The 14,989-nt window shown below is 58.3% G+C and overlaps 1 protein-coding gene across 2 annotated transcripts in view; it reads left to right on the top strand.

Annotated features, from left to right (window-relative positions):
• Positions 1-14,989, top strand: part of TP73 (tumor protein p73) — an 86,477-nt gene that overhangs the window by 21,244 nt on the left and 50,244 nt on the right. For both annotated transcript variants that reach the window (XM_010361777.2, XM_030941613.1), the window contains exons 2-3: positions 8,906-9,003; positions 9,597-9,717. In XM_010361777.2, the coding sequence (XP_010360079.1) occupies positions 8,939-9,003; positions 9,597-9,717 (186 nt within the window). In that variant the 5' untranslated portion in view covers positions 8,906-8,938. The remainder of the gene's footprint in view (positions 1-8,905; positions 9,004-9,596; positions 9,718-14,989) is intronic.

The raw sequence follows: 14,989 nt of genomic DNA, 5'->3' as shown, positions 1-14,989 counted from the left end.
AGCCCATCAGGCCGCTCATGCCTCTGACCCCCACCTCCAAACTCTCCTGACCCGCTTACCCCCAGGAGCACCGCTCACTCCGAGGTGCAAGCAAGCTGGGGCTGGGGTGGAGACTCCTCTTCCACCAGCCGCACTCCTCATACCCAGCCTCTGAGGGCCTCACAGACATACATGATTTGCCTCCAGTGGGCCAGCGGTGTCTGTTTACCACGATGCACGTCTCCGGGCATGGAGCTGGCACCGGGCTGCCACTGCAACTGGGCACTACCCGTTTCAAAGGTGCCTCATTCCCTGAGAGACCGAGGATAGGCTAGTGCCCTGCAAAAGGGCGTGGTGGCCGCTGTAAAGGGGGTGAGACACACCAGCTAACCGTGCAATGGAGAGGCACTCAGGAGCCAGGGACCCAGCAGCCTCCAGACCCCACCTTTTGGCCCTTGTGTGTGCAGTTCTGTTCCTCAGCCTGGTGCCCTTGGGACCCGGGCCTCATTGGTGCTTTCTCCACTGCCACCACCTGATACTAAGTAGCCGTCGGTCAACTGCAGCTCGATACTGTTCGTGGGGCATCTGCCGTGGCCTGCCCAGGTAAAGGAGTGCTTTATGCTTTTTGTGTGCGTAGAGTTCCTTCACTCCACCCAGCGCTTCTGGGAGGCACTACAATTATCTCTATTGTACAGACAAGGCAACAGAGGCTCAGAATGGCCAAGACATCTGTCTGAGGTCACACAGCTGGAGAGCGGCAGAGGGGGGCTGCGTGGGCAGAGCAGGAGAGGGAACTGGAGTGTGTGCCCGGCAGTGCTGGGCTTCAGGGCAGGTAGCGGTGGGGCAGGAATCGTGTGTCCTGGTACGACCCAAACACATTTATGACAGCAAGAAGGCCTGGGCAGGCAGCAGAGGACAGGGTGGGCCCCTTGGATGTCTGGGTGTGGCTTGGGCCTCAATGTACCGGCAAAGAAAGATGGACAGGCGGGGGCTTTCCGGAAAGGGGCTTCCCAGGCTGGGTGCGGGGTGGGGCTGTGCGGTGGGAACACGGACTGGGGAGGGGATTGCAGCTGGGCCTGCGCCTCCCATGCTCAGCTCCAGGCCAGGCCAGGGTAGAGCCAGGCTGCTGGGTTCTACCTCCACGCTGACCAGCTGTGTGCCGGTGGAGGGCTGGCCTTCCCTCTCTGCGTGTCTCCTGGCTGGTGGCATGGCATGTGGTGCGCAGCCTCACTGGGCCGTTGTGGGGTGGCCGGAGTCCCCGGGAATCAGCCATGCTTTGGCATTTCTTCGTTTCACTTGGCTGCGTGTGAACTGACCTGGGAAGCTGGTCGGGGCACCCCCACCCATGGGGCTTCGGGCATTTTGGTTTGGTCATGGCCTCAAGCTTCTGCGGTGAGGCTCAGGTATTCCCCCAGACAGTCCCCTCTCCTCCGGCTTCCCGTGGGCCATGGCCCAGGAGGGAGAGGGCAGCTTGCTCAGGCACTTCCAGTTGTCTGCGTATTTCACACGGTGCACACTACCCCACCATGGGAGGCTGTGTTTGTCTCTCATCCCCATGCTCGGCTCCCCCAGACTAGCAGGCGTGCCATCTGTGGCAGTGAGGGGGGCTCTCAGCCGCACCCTCCTCACCAGGCCCTGCGGACAGGTCTTCATCCCTGCCCCTGACCTGCTGACGAAGCCATCCTGGCAACCCTGGCGGAAGGGTCTGGCCCCATCCCACCCACTCCCGACAGAGGGAGGCCACATGGTCCTTGGCCTCTGTTGGGAGGGGCAGGCAATGCTGGTAGAGGGCCTCGCCCCTGAGAGGGAGGCCCTCCTGGCCCTCACTCCGGGGGACCCCTGTCCTTGGCCCCAGCCCACCAAGTGAGAGTGGCCCCTCTTCTCGGGGTAGTGGGAAGGGAGAGTGAGGCCCCTCTGCACAGAGGACCCCAGGAGACTGGACTCTGACGCCGCCCTGCAGGAATTCCGCCGGGCCGCTGCCTGGGAGAGCCGCTGTCTCACACAGGGCCAGCGCTGACCGCCCGACCCCTCTGCCCAGGCGGGGGCTCTTCTGGGTTCTGGGTCCTGGGACCTTCTGCCTGAATCCCTGGGTAAAGGGCACAAGGGGATTGAGACCGTCTCCTCCCACAATGGCCTCAGGTTTCTTTGCCACTTCAGATTGGAATCCATTGATTTGCTGAAATAACAGGTGAAATCATTGGTGGATGGGGAACCACCGGAATCCAAAGTGCATTGAGATGTTTGCTTTAGGGGTGGCCCGGAGCGGGTGGAGTTCCTGGGGGCTTTTCCCTCTTCCCTGGATGGAGGAGGACACCCTGCACCCCTCCTATGATACCCCTTAAGAGCCAGTGTCCGGGACTGCCGGGCCAGATGGGGCAGACGGCTCCTGCCCAGCCTGAGTGCGGACGGCTCGATCTCAGAGCTCCACTGAGGGGAGGGTGGGTAACAGCAGCCCTGCGGCCAGTTCCCCTGCAGGCAGGACTGGGTGTCCCCATGGGGAGCGCCTCTTCCAGAGTGGGCTCAGCCAGGGTGGGGTGTCCTGACTTATCTGAGGTGGTCGTGGAGCCCTGTCTGCCCTGGGCCTGGGCAGAGGTGGAAGGGGTGGGAGAACTGACTAGGCCTTACCTGTGGGCCCATGGCCCAGGAGGTGTCTGTGCTCCCACCTCCTGTCAGGTGGTGAGGGGAGAGGATGGGTTGTCAACCGGAGACGGGATTCCTTGAGGAAGCCGGGTCCTGGCCTGGCCTGGAGGGATAGGGCTGAGATGGGCAGGGTGGGGAGGAGGTGGTGGACAAAGGCTGAACACAGAGAGTACATAGCCAGGCATGTGGGGACTGAGGACAGGGGATGGGGAGGGGACCCATGGGGACAGAGATAGGGAGAGGACAGAGGGACAGGAGATGGGGAGGGACAGAGGATGGGGGACAGGGAGGGGACACAGAAACAGGAACTAGGAAGGGGATGAAGGATGGGAGAAGGAGAGGTCAAAGGGACAGGGATAGGGAGGGAACCCATGGGGATAGGGCAGGGACTTATGGGGACAAGGGACAGGGAGGGGACAGAGGGACGGAGACAGGGAGGGGACAGAGGATGGGGAGCTAGGGGACAAAGGGAAAGGGGACAGGGAAAGAACCTATGGGGACAGGGGAGCAGAGAGAGGACAGAGGAATGGGGGACAGGGAGGGGATGCTTGGGACAGGGCATGGGGACAGGGGGCTGTGGTTTTCATGGGAAGCTATGGAAGACAAGGCCAGAGGTGTTGGGCAGGGTAAGATGAGAGAGCCTGAGAGCCCCTCATGGGCTGCGGACTCCTCCCCACAGGGCAGAGGGGACCATTCGGGTGCGGCCAGGCCATCAGAGGACCCGGGCTTGGCTGGAGTCCCAGTTCCTCAGCCCTTGGTAGCTTTGGGCGAGCCACTGGGCCTCCCAGCCTCCACCTGCTCATCCCTGAACTGGGGCAGGGTTGCTGTGTGAGCCTGGGGCCCTGCAAAGTGCCCGGCCAGCCTCAGCTCGGAGCGATGGCGCAGCACCCCCTCTCCACCGTGGCCCCGACACCTGGGTGTGCGTTCTGCTGTGGGCAGCTGCCCTGAGCAACATAGGCTGCTGAGCAGCATCCCTGTCTCACACACTAGATTCCCCAGCACCCTCTGGCCCCGTTGAAAATGTCCCCAGATGGGAACATCCCCTGGGGGTGGAGTTGTCCCTGGTGAGAACTACTAGGTTGAGTCAAACCAAGGAGTCAGCAGAGAGCCTGTTTTTCAGCTCCAGGGAGCTTGGGCAGGCTGGTTTTCTGGGCCACACAGTCCGCTCACCAGCCCACCTGTGGTCTCTGGGGACGTAACTGCTGGTGTGAGCCTCTTCCTGTTCGGAGTCACACGTGTGTGGGGGCTCTCCCTGGGGTGCAGCCGGTGCAGCGGACCCTAGTGTTGAGGATCCAAGCAGGCTGAGGTCTGGGTTTGCTGGAGGGCCCTCGGTGGCTGGTCTTTGTCCTGCTCCCACTGCTGTGGTCACTGTAGGACCTGGAACGCTGGTCATCTTTACAGCCTGGCAAGGGGAGGGGACTTGTCTGAGGCCTCACGGAAACTGGGGTAGGGCTGGGGCAGGGACAAGGTGCCCTGCTTCCTGGGGGTACCAGCAGCCTATGGCCTGGCTACAGCGTAACCAAGAACACCCAGCACAACTGTCCTTTGCAGTTCTGTGCCCTGACTTGATGGTGCTGGGGCCGGGGGTTGCCGGCCAGCAGTTCCCCAGTGGCCACCCCCAAATGTTGTGGCCACACATTTCTTAAACTGGAAAAGCCTTCCACTGCAAGACCTGTGCAAATACACACTGGATGCCCCCTTTACAACTGAGAACTCACTTATTTAATTTCCTTCCTTCCTCTCTCTTTTTTTTTTTTTTTAGAGCTGGGGTCTAGCTCTGTTGCCCAGACTGGAGTGCAGTGGTGCAATCATGGCTCACTGCAGCCTCACTCCCCTGGGCTCAAGTGACTCTCCATCCTCAGCACCCTAAGTAGCTTGGACCACCGGCACATGCCATCATGCCTAGCTAATTTTTTTTTTCCGAGACGGAGTCTTGCTCTGTCGCCCAGGCTGGAGTGCAGTGGCGCGATCTCCGCTCACTGCAAGCTCTGCCTCCCGGGTTCACGCCATTCTCCTGTCTCAGCCTCCTGAGTAGCTGGGACTACAGGCGCCCACCACCACGCCCGGCTAATTTTTTGTATTTTTAGTAGAGATGGGGTTTCACTGTGTTAGCCAGGATGGTCTCGATCTCCTGACCTCGTGATCCGCCCACCTTGGCCTCCTAAAGTGCTGGGATTACAGGCGTGAGCCACCATGCCCGGCCTTTTTTTTTTTTTTTTTTAAGTTTTTGGAGAGCTGAGGTATCCCTATGTTGCCTAGGCTGGTCTCAAACCCCTGGGCTCAAGAGATCCTCCCTCCTTGGCCTCCTAAAGTGTTGGGATTACAGTTATGAACCACTCCACCCAGCCCATTCCTCCTAGACTAAATCTTCATAGAAAAACTTACACTTCCGGCTGGGCGCGGTGGCTCAAGCCTGTAATCCCAGCACTTTGGGAGGCCGAGACGGGCAGATCACGAGGTCAGGAGATCGAGACCATCCTGGCTAACACAGTGAAACCCCGTCTCTACTAAAAAATACAAAAAACTAGCCGGGCGAGGTGGCCTCGGGCGCCTGTAGTCCCAGCTACTCGGGAGGCTGAGGCAGGAGAATGGCGTGGACCCGGGAGGCGGAGCTTGCAGTGAGCTGAGATCCGGCCACTGCACTCCAGCCTGGGCGACAGAGCGAGACTCCGTCTCAAAAAAAAAAAAAGAAAAGAAAAACTTACACTTCCAATAATGTATTTGCATTTTACAATGTCAATAAAACTTCCTAAAGATGTCTTATGAAACTGGTGTTTTTTCCCCATTGACACACATGATGTTTAACATGACTGGCAATGTTTCAAAAGCAATTTCCATTTTGCCCCAGAACTGGGTTCCCCTTGTGAACGAATTTTCAAATTAAAAGGCACATGGTTAGGAAAACCGGACTTAATTTAAAGGCCGTTGTTTTAGAATTGATTTATTTTTCTTGCCACTGGGATCCTTGCCTGAAAGGCGGCTGTGGGCAGAGGGCACACACTCCCCCTGCCCCAGCGCAGAGGGGGACTCAGCCTCCCTGCACCCGCAACAGCGCTTCCTGTTCCTCGTGCCCGGTACTCCCAGACGCCCACAGAGCCGGTCACCAGCTCAGGTGTGTGAGGCCGACTGGGGGAGCCCCTGCCTGGCTTCTGTGCCTGTGACCAGTGTTCCTGTGGGGCCCTGGGGCCAATGCTACCAGCGTTGGCATTTTCCCAGGAAGTTGGGAATCAGGCATCTGGTGGCTTCTGGTTCCAGTTCCTCTATGTGCTTTAAGTCTGGGCAGGTTTCCAGGTCCTGGTTTTGACTGATGAGGAATGTGACTCCCATGGGGGAGGCCGGTGGCTGCAGCAGGACCCCAGGCAGTGGCAAGGCCAGCCTTCATGACAGTGTCCTCCTCGGGGGGCCTGTCCCAGGCTCTTCATGACTCCCCTGGGGGCTTCTTAAAAGTGCAGATTCCTGGGCCCTGCCCCAGCCCCACCATGGGGAGGGGTGTCCTGGAAGATGCATCTGCCCAGGGCTTCTGGCCGGTCCACACGCCTGCACCTGGAGGCCCACTGCCCACATCTCAGGCAGATAGGCCTGGGGGATGTTTGGGGACCCAACTCCTGGTGCAGAGAAAGCCCCTTTCCCACCCCACACGCTCCTGGTGGTGGCCTGTCCTGTGGGCCTGGAGGGCTGGGCGGGTGGGACCGGGGACCCATGACCACGCTCGCTGGCCTCTGTCCTGTGCCCAGGCAGGGACAAGAGGCCAAGCTGGTGTCCTGCAGTGCACAGTGGATGCTGGTCGGGGGTGTGGAAGCTGGGTCTCCAGCAGGCAGGGACGAGAGGCCGAGCTGGTGTCCTGCAGTGCACAGTGGATGCTGGTCGGGGGTGTGGAAGCTGGGTCTCCAGCAGGCAGGGACGCGCCAACAGGAAGGGTTGCTGTTCCTCATTCAGGGTTCAGTGGGAAGAGAGGGTGTGGCTTCAGTGGGAGTTCAAATGATGCCGACTTGAAAATACAGCCAACGCCCATGTCCCAGGCATAAGATCACAAATAATGTTTCACTGACCAGTTCCTGTCTTTCTTTGTCCTTGCTTCTCTCTGTCTCTCTGTCTCTGTCTCTCTCTGTCTTTGTCCCACCTTAGCCTTTGGGAGGGGACAGCTCACAGGCTGACAGATGAGGTCGTGTGTCCTGAGCATGAGGTTTTCAGGTCTCACCCACGCTGTAGCATGTCAGAGCTTTGTTCCTTTTCAGTGTTCCATTGTTTGCTGGCACCATGTCTCACGTGGCCCGCCCTCTGCTGATGGGCATCTGGGCTATGTGCACCTTTCAGCTACCGGGAATGGTGCTGCTGTGAAGGGAGCTGGGATTTTGTCACCCACCTACTGTGGATGGCAAGTCCATTTCCATGTCTGGGCTCAGGTGGCCCATCTGCAAAATGAAGGGGATGCAACCCAGTGGCCTCTGGCAGCAAAACCTTCCCAGGCTTGTCCTCTTGGATCTGAGGGAATTTCTTTCCTCCCAGTCCAGCCCCTCCAGTGCTCCTGTCCTTCAGGACATGTGCCTGGGGCCCCTCACTCGTTCCCACCCAGCCTTGGCCCACACACCTGCACCAAGAGACTACCCCACTCATACTGCTCAGCCCAAACGGACCCACCATGGGGCACGGGCAGGTTCTGCCCTCCCCCAGGGCCCTGTGCCAGCCTCAACTGAGCCTGCGGTTCTGCTTCCTGTCACGCCCTCTCATTTTAAATGAACAGGATGATGCAGTCCCCATGCCTACCCTCAGCTCCACTGGGGTGTTAGACAGCCCAGCCCAGCCCAGGATCGGAGGCCTGCAAGGGCATCCCTGCCTGGCCACGTGATGGTGAAATGGCATGGGGCAGGGCAACCACATTAACTTCCAATTCTGAGAAAGAGCCCCTGGGACATTCATCACCAACTGTGTGACCTCAGGCAAGTCACTTAACCCCTCTGAGCCTTGGGGCTCCTGAAAAGTGGGTGGCGTGGTCACGCCCACCTGGGGGAGGTGGCTTGGGCCAGCACCCTCTAAGCTGCTTGTCCCAGGCCATCATGGCTCACTGGCCACACCCCAGCCTGGCCCGTGCCATTTCTCCAGGGCCTGGCATGTGGTGGCCCAGGAGTGTGCCATGGGCTTCTATCAGCTCCCACCTGCCGGGGAAGGACAAAAGCGACAGGTTCCAGGCCGTGGCCTGCACCCCGCTGGCCGTGGGCAGGTCCAGGCCTGCCTGCCTGAGCACTGCAGGGCAGTGGCCAAGCCTGTCCCATGGCACCTCACCGAGAACCTAGGAGGCTGGCCCAGGGCAGAAGTCACCTGAGCCAGGGCTGGGGGCTGTGGGCAGGGCGGGCTAGGGTTTCCCTGTCCCCTGCCCCCCAGCATAGAAAAGGGACCCCAGCTGTGCCCCCCCTGGACACTGCTACCTCCTCATGGGTGTCCAGGGCCACTGGGAGCTGGGCACAGGGACTCTCGGGGAGCAGTGGTGGAGATGAAGACCAGCGGATGGGTGCTGGGTCAGGGCTCCCCATTCCCTGGGTGTCTCCTTCTCAAGGTGTGACCACCCAGGCGATGGCCGGCTCCAGGACAGGGCAGCTTCACGTTCCCAGCCTTGCCAGGCTTCCCTGCGGGGCTGGGGTGCAGGGAGGAGCCCTGGCTCAGACGGTGAGGGGACGTCTGTGTCCCCCAGCAGTTGGCACAGCAAAGCTCTGGCCTGGGGCTCGGCTGCAGCCTCCAGGGCATCCGTCACACACACTGTTCCCCAGATGGGGCGATTGGGACCTGAACCACCTCCAGGTCCCAGGCATCAGGGAGACCCCAAACCTGGCTGCATCCTCCAGGCCAAACCTAGACACAGTGGATCATAACAGACCACAGGCCTCACACGCTTGTCCCAGCCCAAGCATCTCAAAGAGTCTGCTCTCCTGAAGGCCCTCAAGGCAGCCCCAGGAGGGGGTGCTGCTCTCACCCCCTCTTCTGAGGTGGCGGCTCTGAGAAGCACCTGCCTGCCCAGGGTGCCCCCGCGGATAGGTCTAATCCAGCCCCACCACCTCCAAGGCAGAGCCGCCCACCTGGCCCTCGGTTTCCAGCCGCAGGGAGCAGGGTGGACGAAATGACAGTGGAGAGGGCACAGGGAGGGTGAGGCGGGGCACCTGCCAGTGCTCAAGGGACGTCCCAGGCAGGCCCACCTGCCTGCCGCCCACCCCACCCTCGCCCCCGCCGAGGCTGTCACAGGAGGACAGAACACAAGTTCCCGGGGCACTCAGGTGTCACTCCTTCCTTCCTGCAGAGTGAGCTGCCCTCAGAGGCCGGCGTGAGGAAGATGGCCCAGTCCACCGCCACCTCCCCCGATGGAGGCACCACGTTTGAGCACCTCTGGAGCTCTCTGTGAGTGTGCTCGGCTGGCCAGACCTGGGGCTCCCCTGGGAGGCACTCTGGGCTAGCCTCAGCCACCCTCGCTGGGCTAACTGGGCCAGAGCAGGAGGGGTGGCCCCGGGAGGACTCTGGGCTAGCCCCAGCCACCCTCACTGGGATTCTGGGCTAGCCTTGACCACCCTCGCTGGGCTGACTGGACCAGAGCAGAAGAGGTGGCTCCACACTGGTCTTCAGCTAACCTTGGCCACCCTCATCAACTTGGGGACAGGGCTGGGTCAGAGGGTCAGGGAAGGGAGACCACTGCCCTAGGCCTTCCCTGGGGACGCAGGACCAAAATTCAGACTCTTTTCCCAGGTTTGGAAAGGACCCATGGCTAGCAGAGGCCCAGAATAACAGAGGCCATGACTGGCTCTGCCTCTCTGGCACTCACAGCAGCCCTGGAGGAGCAGGTGGAGGACAGAGATGGCATGAGAGGGAGTAGGAAGAGCAGGAGACATAGGCCTCACCAGGAATCTCAAGCTATCCTTGAGCTCTGGGCCTGGGAGGTATGGGGGTGACGCCCAGACTGGGGACTGACAGCTTCTATTTTCCTCTCCCTGCCCCAGGGAACCAGATAGCACCTACTTCGACCTTCCCCAGTCAAGCCGGGGGAATAATGAGGTGGTGGGCGGCACGGATTCCAGCATGGACGTCTTCCACCTAGAGGGCATGACCACATCTGTCATGGTGAGTGGGGGACTGCCCTCTGTAGAGGACTGGAGTGGGGGCAGCAAATGTGGCCTGTCCTGTCTTGGGAGCCTGGCAGAACCAGGAGATAGCCTCTTGGTTGTACAGCTTCCCCTGTGGGTTACTCAGAATGCTTCAAATTGCAAAGGAGAAAATGTATCCGCTCATGTAACTGTCAATCCAGAGATAGGAATGGATTCAGGCATGGCTGGATCCAGGTGTAGGAAGGACTTTGGACATGGGTGGGTCCAGGTGTAGGAAGGGCTTCTACAGCTGGATCCAGGTATAGAAAAGACTTCGGGCACGACTGGGTCCAGGTGCTTCACAGCTGCCTCCCTCAGTCTCTTGGCCTGCTTTCCCCTGCAGTGGCTTTGTTTTTAGGCAGCCTCTCCACTCATGGTGAAGAGGACCAGGCTGCTCCAGCATGCCCTATCCCTGTGGAGAGGAGATCCCTCTTTTCCCATAGTCTAGCAGTCCTGCCTCTGGTTGATCTGAATGTGGTCACAGGGCCCATCTCTGAGCCAGCTCTGTGCCTCTGATTGGCCTGGGCTCCACCATTCCTGGAACAGGGTGAGGATGGAATGGAGTGGGGCGGGCCTCCCACACAGGAACCCCCAAAGGTAGATGGAGGTGCTATTTCCAGTCGAAGAGGACTGGACAGGGGGCAGACAGGGTCAGTGAGGCCTCTGGCACCCCATCTTGGCAGGCTCCCCCATTCCTGGGAGTCTCAAGCCCTGCCCCATTGGCTGCTCCTCTGGGGGAAAAGGCCAGGCTGTGGGAGCTGGTGGGAGCCACGCTCCTGCCTATCTCTCCGGCCACCCATAGCAAGGCATCGACTCTGCCAGGAGGTGGATGGCAGGCGGGCACCACGCACGAGGAGAGGGCAAAGATCCTGACCCCGGGCCTACCCCGCTGGACTCGTCAGCTGCTCGGCCCCGCCCGTAGGCTGGCTGCCCCCGGCCCAGGGATTCCTAGGTAGGGAAGTTGTGTGCGGCTACGGGAAAAACAACCCGAACTACGTGAACTACGGGGAGACACACACACTTGGAACAGCGCCTCTGGGGCAGGGTCGGTCCTCCCTCACTTGCGCTCAGCCCGCAAGGGAGGGAGGCAGTGCTGGTCCTCTGGGGGCCTGAGGGCACCCAGCCTGGCCCTCCTCCTCCCTCAAGTCCCCATTCCAGGAGCTGGAGCCCCTCCCTTGCCCCTGCGCATGACTGTCTGAGGCACAGGGGTGGGCGGCCCAGCCACCCTGAGCACTGGAGGGAGTGGGGGCCGTGGGGCTCCAGTCGGAAGGAGCAGAGTGAAGTGGGGTGGGGAAGGTGGAGGTGCCATATTGCCCGTTGTGTCTCCATTGCAGATGCTGGGCTGGCACAGAGCCATGTGGGGCCAGAGAAGTCACCTCCTTGGGCAGTCGCAGTCCCAGGGTGGGGGGCGTCTGGAAGGCAACAGCGCCAGGGGGGTCCATTCCTCCGAGGAGCCCCTCAGCCTGGATCTGAGGGTTCGACCACCCGCCCCTGCCCTCCCACCCCTGCTCAGCCTGGATCTGAGGGTTCAACCACCCACCCCTGCCCTCCCACCCCTGCTCAGGAAACCGTCCCAGTGGAAACGCCCGACAGTGTTCCGCACGTGTTCTAGTCCCTTATGGGCGAGGAAACCGAGGCAGATGCTGGGAAAGGGTGGGCTAGGGATGGGGCTGGGTAGTGCAAGAAAGTGAGACTGCGACCTCTCCCCTCTCTCCCTTTGGAACAATTCTGTCAGCTGATCTCTGGGGACAAGGGTCCTGACCCCACCCCCTCCAGGTCCCCTTCTGGACATCCGTGTCCTCCAATCTGGGGAGGGGCAGGAACTGGCCGCTGGATCCCAGGGAGGGAGGGAGGAAGACCCATAAGATTGTCCCCTGAGATCCGGAAGCCTCCCGACCCCAGGTTGCTCAGCCCCCACTCCCCCTGCAGAGGGCAGAAGGTGCCTAAGATGGCACAGACCCACGCTGTGTCAGGAGGAGGACCTGGGCTCAGGGAGGCAGAAGGAGCAGTTCCGCATTCCTGTGGGTGGGAAATGCTTGTCCCCCCCGGAGCCCCGGAGGGTTCCCTGAGCTCCACATCAGGATCTGGTCCGAGCCCCCACCTGCTGGAACGTGCTACTCCCCAGCCACGGGGTGACGATGGGCCTCGAATCTCCACAAACAGCAAGGTGGCCGGATCTGTCGGGCAGTGACACGCCTCCTCCCAAAGCCACGTATGAAATTCCTCCTCCCAAAGCCACAGCTCGGCTCACGGAGATGGGGGATTCCCTGGAACAAAGGCTGGCCCAGGCCTGCGTGGGGAGAGCCAAGCCTCATTCTGACCCCAGGGCCCAGCCCCCTCACAACAGCGGCTGCTGGGCCAAGAGCATGCTGTCCCCTACCCCTGACTCCCATGGGAGCGCCAGGTGCAAAGAACAGGGTGACTCCAAGGGGTGCCAACTGGCCAGCTCGGGCAGCCTGGCACAGAGCCCAGGGCTTAGCTGCCCTAAGAATGGCCCCTGGCCCGCTGAGTCCAGGGATCCCAGAGTGGGGCTGGAGCTGAACTGGGAGGCATTGTTTTAAAGTTCAGCCTGGGAGCTCAGGGAAGCTGCTGTGCTGCCAGGGCCGGGGACCTGGACCTGGCTCAGTGCGGATGCAGGCATGTGGGACTCTCTGAGTGCCCCCCAGAAAACTACCATCTGCAGCTCAGGGGCCCAGTTCTAGCCCCACCACGAGGCTGGTGACCTTGAACAAGAAACACCACACAGGCCCAGCATGGGGCCAGACAGATGGTTCTGGTGCTGGATGTTTCTGGGGCTTCCGACAGTCCTGAGTTCGTGGCTCAGGTGGGGGGCCTGCTTATGGAAGTGGCTGCATGCGCACCGGCCCCCACCTGCCCCTGGCGGCTCCCTCTGGCCACTTGTCTCTGGGTATTGGTGACATCTGGCCGCTCCCATACTCGGGGGTGGGTCAGCAAAGGGGCCTCAGCTCGGGCAGGCACAGTGCTTGAGTACGGAACGCCTGTCCTCTGCAGTGGGGTGTGCTTTCCCCATCTGGGGGACGTGGGTCTCCCCACACCACAAGTGGGCAGATTGGTTCCCACTGTACACAGGGTGCCTGAGGGTTGCCTTAGCCACCTGCTTAGCAGCTGTGGGAGACAGGCAGAGTGGGTGGTTTCAAGCTCCCACAATTCTCTGAGCCTCCATGTCCTTGCTGGTGAAGTTGGGGTGACAGAGGGGAGTGTAGCAGGACGAGCTGCAGACAAAACTCCTCAGACACCAAGTTAAAGAAGGAAGAGGTTTATTTGGCCGGGAGCATCGGCAGGACTCCTGTCTCAAGAGCTGAGCTCCTCGAGTGAGCAATTCCTGTCCCTTTTAAGAGCTCACAACTCTAAGGGGGTGTGTGTGAGAGGGTCGTGATCTATTGAGTAAGCAGGGGGTATGTGACAGGGGCTGCGAGCATCAGTGGTCAGAGTGAAACAGAATAGACCGGGAAGTTTTACAATGTCTTTCTATAATCTATAGATAATATCAGTTGCTAGGTCAGGGGTCGAATTTTAACTACCAGGCTTACGTCAGGCAGAATTTTAACTACCAGGCCTGGTTTTGGGTCTGGTTCCTAAGCGCTGGGCTACCTGCCTTTAGTTGCACTTTTTTTTTTTTTTTCTGAGTATAAAACAATATGAGAGGGTCTGTCTCTCTTCCTTCATTTCCCCCCTTTGAGACTCTCACTTTTATTAGCGGGAGTTCTCACTCTTATTTTCGCTACTTTTGTCTTCCTGTGCAATATTGATAATGTGCAGATTGATACTGATTCATATAGTACACTTGTGCTGATACGTAACATGCAGTGACATTGAGTACTGGGTTATGTGCTCAGCTAATTGCAAAAACAAATTTCTTGTTTTTCCTGGAATTTCTGGTACTGGCACATTCAATTCATCATAGAAGGTTTGACATACTGGCTCAGGAGAGTGTTTGTGTGTTTTCTCAAACCACAATGTTTACCTGAATATCTAGCCCAGCTCCATCAATTTTTAGGGTTATACATTCTCTTTTTTCTAGCGAGGATTAAGGGGGTTGGTTATTACTAGTTCTGAGGTGTTACACGGACCACTGGTATAAGAACGGCCACTTTTCCCTTGCTGAAGGTAGACAGGATTTTTTCTTTTTTTTTTTTATTCAAGTGGCCTAAATGACACAAGACCAGTATCTACATTTATTTTCACATAGTCTTAATTCATGATAAATGTACTTATTTTTGGCCATATAGTCTCTTTTTTAATTAAGAGAACCACATCCTATTTTTAATTTATTATTATTAATGACAGCACAGGCATCAAATTTTAAGGTGACTTGTTTGGGCACCTACTTTTTTTGTTTTGTTTTGGCTAACACATTAATCGTAGCATTCATGAGGCCCCACCAGTCTTCAGTTCTTAATCTTATTTTAAAAACTGATCATGGGAGGCTCAGATGGGGCATAACACATATCGGGTTGGTCATTTCCTGGGCTACATACCTTGTATAGAATAACATTATACAAACAAGTTCTTTTTAGAGTTCTAGTACACTTATAATAACCATAAAATAATAGGACCATAGCAACTTTTTGTCCTACTTCAGTGACTTGATGTATACACTGTGAGCAGCCCTCTGTCTGAGGAAAGTCAGTTGAAGTCCTTACTCTACAAGTCCAAATTTTAAGGAAAACGAGTCCCGCAACGAGTTTCCTCATGCTTCAGCCGTGCATGGAACAGTCGGCTTCCGGGTGTGACTGGGGAAGGGCTTGTCGTCTTCTTCAGAGTCACTTTGCAGGAGTTGGAAAAGCTGCTTCTATCCACGTACAGTTCCCAGTCTACTGATGTTTCAGAATGGTCTCGGAGGTTGGGCCCACTAGTTTAAACTGAGTCCAACACCTCTACACAGTTATGTTTAACTGGGCTCTCTGATATCGGGAGCAAGGTGGCGGGGTTTAGGTTGTTGTGAACTCCAATGGTTATGGAGGGATTTTTCACAGAGCAAGCTTTGGTATCTAGTTAGTCTAGCATTCATTAGCTAATGATGTCCTTTGGTATTTATTAAAGTCATCACAGCATGGGGGCACTTTATGCTTAGGTTTTGCCCAAGAGTTAGCTTATCTGCTTCTTGTGCTAACAGGGCCGTTGCTGCCAGGGTCTTTAGACATGGGGGCCAGCCTTTGGAAACCCCATCTAGTTGTTTTGAGAGATAGGCCACTGGCCTTGGTCAGGGCCCTACAGTCTGGGTTAAA

The sequence above is a fragment of the Rhinopithecus roxellana genome, chromosome 12 (genome assembly GCF_007565055.1).
Source record: "Rhinopithecus roxellana isolate Shanxi Qingling chromosome 12, ASM756505v1, whole genome shotgun sequence".
Lineage (NCBI taxonomy): Eukaryota > Metazoa > Chordata > Mammalia > Primates > Cercopithecidae > Rhinopithecus > Rhinopithecus roxellana.
The sequence above is the reverse complement of the archived record's forward strand: the minus strand, read 5'-3'. Positions and strand labels throughout refer to the sequence as shown.